At 40.9% G+C, this 5,502-nt stretch overlaps 1 protein-coding gene across 4 annotated transcripts; it reads left to right on the forward strand.

Annotated features, from left to right (window-relative positions):
• Positions 1–2,741: 2,741 nt before the first annotated feature.
• Positions 2,742–5,039, forward strand: LOC134220539 (trypsin-7-like). 4 transcript variants are annotated; one of them, XM_062699622.1, is made up of 5 exons: positions 2,742–3,290; positions 4,013–4,272; positions 4,339–4,569; positions 4,637–4,740; positions 4,800–5,039. In XM_062699622.1, the coding sequence occupies exons 1-5, from the start codon at positions 3,263–3,265 to the stop codon at positions 4,990–4,992; spliced, it is 816 nt and encodes a 271-aa protein (XP_062555606.1). In that variant the 5' UTR covers positions 2,742–3,262; the 3' UTR covers positions 4,993–5,039. The 4 variants fall into 4 exon arrangements, with proteins under 4 accessions (XP_062555606.1, XP_062555607.1, XP_062555604.1 ...); XM_062699623.1 differs by having other exon boundaries at positions 4,016–4,272; XM_062699621.1 differs by lacking the exon at positions 2,742–3,290 and adding an exon at positions 3,582–3,593 and having other exon boundaries at positions 3,648–4,272.
• The last annotated feature ends 463 nt before the right edge of the window (positions 5,040–5,502 follow it).

A 5,502-nucleotide genomic window follows, 5' to 3' on the forward strand; every position in this document is an offset into this window, starting at 1 on the left:
AGGCTAGCGAGGTCCGGATAAGCGGGGGGATACTGTACTGTTAAAATAATTTCTATTGTAATTCTTTTGGAATTTTTATCAGGGTGGCTTAAACTTAAAATAATGCTTTGCGCCAAGTGCTTTCCTCAACTTGGCCACCTCCCGAGTTACGTTACTCAAACTCAAGAAATTATGCAAGGTGAAAAACCGAATTAGATGACGAAACGGACCGGAAAGCAATCGAAGCAATCTTTCAGCGATTTTTTCAACTACAAGGAACTAAAACAGAACTACTCGATCTTCTTACTATAAATTCATGGGGTTTATTTGTTTCGGGTTGAACACATATTTGGAATTGGTACGGAAATGGAAATGTTTCTCTAGATCATGGCCATGTCTACACACTAGTCACATACCTGCGCAGGTTTTCTTCTTCGTCGACTTGCTGGGTTTTGCCGATGCGATGGCGGCGAACCGGTTCGGAACGGTGGTGTCGAACCTGTTCGTGGCGATGGCGGCAAAACTGTCCTTAGTGAAGGCGGCGACAGAAGAATTGCCTAGCTACAGGGTGGTGCGCAGCTGATGAGCACGTGCAAGTATGGCCGAACTAATGTTGCGAAGTGGGTGTCGGCTGGACGGAAGACCTCCGATTTTCTCGTGAGAGCTGCGTCGACGGATGTCGCGCCTCCCGGGTTGATCTCCCCTCCGGACAAGGGCCAACGTACCTCCGCACGGCTTCGCTTTTTACGGCTATGACCTCCCGTGATGGAATGAACCCCCGCCTTTGGTTCCAATCCGGCGCTGTGGTACGCTATTGGCGACATATTCCACGCACCGAGGTCTCCGAACGGTCCGTAGGTTTTGGAACGTTTTGGACCACCGTCGATTAATTGGCGATCGTCGGTACACTTTACGCACGAAACTTCACCATACTTTGTTTCGCTACTCCGAAGGGCGGGCCTTGACGAGCACAAGGACTCCACAAAAACTCCTCTAAACGATCAAACGGCGAAAATGCCGCAAACCCTTTTCGTCGACTCCGAAATTCCAGCCGTACCAAAAAAAAGCGAAACGCCATGGAAGTTCAACGCTAAATAAATTAACATTTAAACAAATAACGAGTAGTTCGACAAAAAATTACCTTTTTTTGGTACACTACACTTTTTAAAATAGAAATTTGCGTGAGTCGGCTACACCGACAACAGAATGAAATCTAAAGGACGAACGAAACAACTAATTACAATCACGTACAAAATCACTCCAATCACTTTAATTACCTCGACAAACTGAACTTTCCTCAAACTCTTTAATAAAAATACTTAAAACTCGCAAAACTTCTAAATGCCAGCCGTTATGGAAGCGAAGTGAACGAGTTTGAGTTTGTTCTTGAACAAAAAACCTTCTGCAACATTTAACTCATTATTTAGCAATTGCGCCAATTTAAATTTCAAATGGTGACATAGAGTTCGCGCCTTCGGAGACATCGAGCTAACTTTACTACATTGAACATTACAAAGTTTCGTTGCCATACACTGTTAGATGACTTTACCCATTAATGGGTACTGTGTTATTGTTGATATTATTCCCACCGTGAAAAATTCACCCATTTTCTTGAAAAAGTGCCACTACCCATTTTAATGAGTAGTGGCGCTTTTTGAAGAAAATGGGTGAATTTTTCACGGTGGGAATAATATCAACAATAACACAGTACCCATTAATGGGTAAAGTCATCTAACCGTGTATTGAATATGGTTGTCGTCATAGTACTCAAATATCACAACATATAGTTGAGACACAAACCATGTCGACGAATTGCTTTCTCGTTAACACGTAAAGAATTTAATTTGAATTTGAACATTTACTTTTTACTTAAAAAGAAAAAACGTCAAAAGCTACAAATATTAAATTCAACTAAAACAGACGACACGTAAAAACTATCAGACTCAATAACAATAATAAAAATTAATTTCAAAAACTTATTTACACTTGATTTTGCTTAAAAAGATAAAAACGTCTGAAGCTACGAAAATTTACGTTATTTAAAACGGTAAAAAACGTAAAGCGTTACAACGCATCTTACTTTCTTACAAACATAAGAGAGCAGATGCGTGTTTTGGTTGAAAGATCATTTAAGATTACCTTTGTTTGTGTCCCATCGCACTGCTCAATCTCTGGTAATGAGAAGGCAGACTCGCTGGCAAAGGTGGGCGTACAGGAAGGTGAGCTTTATGATAGACAATTCTCCAGCAACGAGTTTTTCCCATTAGTCCGTCAGAGTACTCTTCAAAGCTGGCAAAGGAATTGGACACATGACGAACTATTTTCCATAATTCCCAAAGTTTCTGCCCGAGCGTGGTTCAGAGGTGGGAACTAGGGTTGTGGTACCGGTAGTACCGGTTTGAAAAATACCGGGAATACCGGCGATTTTCGGTACCGAAAATACTGGTACCAAACACCAACACCATGGTGAAGATCGTTGGGGCAAGTGTGCATAATTTCCTGAAGCATGTTCCCTCGATTGTAATTTTAAAACTACTGGAAATTCGGCTGAAAAAGGTTGAAGAAGGTGAAATTGCGTATTTCAATCTTCGGATGCTTTTCTGATTCTCATATCTCCAATTTTTCCAGATTCTAAAGCTTACTCAGCCCCTTCCCATTAATACATCATACATAGTTTCAAGAATATCTTCATATATTTTTGATATTATGATTCCATAGATCATATAAATCTTTAATATTTCCCAATTCCTTAGACCCTCTAGGCTAGGCTGTTCAAATGCTTCAATTTCCTAATGTTTCTGCGTTATTTAGAGTCTAATAAACTCATTTTTTGATCTCCCAGAAGACCTCGATTCATTATTGATAACAGAAATTGTCTACATTTCATACAAATCTACATGTCATACAAATTATTCATCGGACCCTTTTCTAGACATCCCTTTTACTACAGATTTCATAGATTCACCATATTTTACTGATTTATTTATTTATAGGGTTAAGGCAGGCATTTTAGTCTTATGGTCATAGTATCAAATATCAATAAAATAGAAGCTTTTTTGCCAAATTCATCCGTACCCAATCGTAAGCTTGGGCGAAACGTTCTGCTATAGTGGAGTTCTAGCAAAATGACGTTGCTTTCATTGATTTTATCCCCTATGACGATGGACGGAAATACCTACCGTGTCCCTAATAGAATGTGTGATGTTTTCCAGAATACCTGAAAATGCGGGATAAGTAAGCTGAATCCGTGACTGTCCCGCATAATCTAAGCGTTACGTAATTTATGGATGTTGTTGTTGATGGATCCCGAGGTAAGAACCATTGATCACACTTTCTAAATAACTAATGAAAATAAATTAGGAAAACAAAACAATCACCCCAGCAACGAATCATTAAATTTGTAATAGGAAATATCCTATCCTAAACCAGATAGATTAAAGCAATTTTGGTAGCGGTCGAATGGCATATGAATTTCTATTTCTAAACGCGCAAAACTATCTGAATCGATTAGAAATTGCCAAAAGTTATACACATAACGTTCTGCGTAGTTATTCAGGTTCCATTTTCAGCCTTTCAATTGGTAAAACAAGACATACAACAATCCATATAAAAGGGTAATTAGGTATCGACAATAATCCCAACATGATTCTAAACAATTTCATACTTAGTGAATACGCCAGCACCCAGTCCACTGAACGCACAATCCAAAGTATCAGTGCTACTTAGGATTTTCCAAAACCCGGGAGCTAATCGACTAACAGATGATGAATTTGGGAAACCCATACGGAAAGGGCAGTAGATTTGAGAGATGACATCAGCTCACATGGATGTATTTTCCGTTTGCAGTGCATATCTAATCTCCCACCAGAAAACCGAATTACATATAATTGTAATTGAAATCGTGTCACCTTAGAATGACGAAAATTCATATAAATATAAATTCGCCTATTTCTTAAGTATCATTAAGTAGTAGAATTGAGTCAAAGTAAGATGACGAAAGTACTCATAGTTATTGCATTATACCTTGCAACAGTAGCTGCAGGTCCTGAGGAGGACATTTGGTTGCAGTTCAATAAACGTATGCCAAATGCATACTATGGATTGAAGGAACCCATTGTGAGGCCTCCCATTACTGGACGAGTTGTCGGAGGTATTGATGCCAACATTGCGGACTTCCCGTATCAACTTTCGTTGCGCTACAATGGATTCCATGCCTGTGGAGCTTCGATCATTTCTAACCAATGGGCTCTTTCGGCTGCTCACTGTACTTATCCGTTGCCTAGTGTGGATATTGTAAGTTTCCTTGAAAACCTAATAAATCCATAATCTAATAAATACGACTTAAAATTGTTATCGTAGGTAAGCCTTCGTGGAGGCACCGCTAACCGCTTGCTTGGAGGCACCATATTCAGTGTTGATTTGATTATTAACCATCCTCAATACGTCGATGAGACTCTTGAAAACGATGTTTGTGTACTTCGCACTGTGCAAGCTTTGCAAGGATTGGATATTACTCCCATTCAGCTGGTGCCAGCTGAAACGTATTATCCGCATGGAACTCGCGCCGTCGTGTCAGGCTGGGGTCTCACGGTAAAACAGTATTCTTTGTTAAGCATTTAAAAGCAATTATTCATAAGATATCCTGAATTGTCCACAGAGCGTACCTGGGTCACTGCCAGTCACACTACAGATGGTTGACATCCCAGTGGTTGATCAAGCAACATGTCGCGCTGGGTGGCCAGAAGGATGGGTGACCGATGAGTAAGTGCCGCGCTGTGAATCATCGAAGTATGATGAATAACATAATTTTCTCATTCCAGTATGATTTGCGCCAGTGAGCCAAATCGTGATGCCTGCGATGGAGATAGCGGTGGCCCACTTGTTACTGGTGGACGACAGATTGGTATTGTTTCATGGGGCGCACTAAACTGTCTTGGTAACGAACCTGGGGTATATGCCCGAGTAGCTTTCCCGCTTATTCGTAACTGGATCACAGAAGTCACCGGAGTGTAAAAGCTTTTATTTTGCCAAGAGTTATTGAATAATAAAATGTATTTAATTTAAACACGTAAACACGTAAACATTCTTACATGAACTTGACCTGTCTTTCAAATTAATGTTTGCAAAAGCTTTCCACAGTGATCATCGAAAAGCTTTCTATGCATATAGAAAGGGTATCCAGTTAGCCTTGCGAGCAAAGGCGTAGGATTGCCAGGTGAGGTGAGTTGACATCTGGGAAGAAGCGACATACACAGCTTCGGTCCTCACAAGTTCCAATCTCATGCTTCCACGGGTCTTCCGATAACAATCGACCACCAGCTAAGGGTTTTGTACTTAGCTGGTAGTGCAGCCTGAGCACTATTGTCCTTCTGACATCAACTAGAGTGAGGGGGTGCGACCAAGAGGGATCAAGAAACATCGTCCCTAACCCCTAATTCCAAGGCGTTAAGAGACCCGTTCCGAGGGGATGCATGGCCAGGGGAGTGAAATACTGAGCTAGGCCTTTAACGGAGCCTGTGGGGT

This window comes from Armigeres subalbatus, chromosome 3, assembly GCF_024139115.2.
Source record: "Armigeres subalbatus isolate Guangzhou_Male chromosome 3, GZ_Asu_2, whole genome shotgun sequence".
NCBI lineage: Eukaryota > Metazoa > Arthropoda > Insecta > Diptera > Culicidae > Armigeres > Armigeres subalbatus.

What these genes read in the sequence shown, in the direction of transcription:
- LOC134220539 (XM_062699620.1), top strand. Translation starts at nt 3,970, where the DNA reads ATGACGAAAGTACTCATAGTTATTGCATTATACCTTGCAACAGTAGCT. An exon ending in CGTTGCCTAGTGTGGATATT is followed by an intron (nt 4,273 to 4,338) that starts GTAAGTTTCCTT and finishes TTGTTATCGTAG; the next exon opens with GTAAGCCTTCGTGGAGGCAC. An exon ending in GAAGGATGGGTGACCGATGA is followed by an intron (nt 4,741 to 4,799) that starts GTAAGTGCCGCG and finishes TTCTCATTCCAG; the next exon opens with TATGATTTGCGCCAGTGAGC.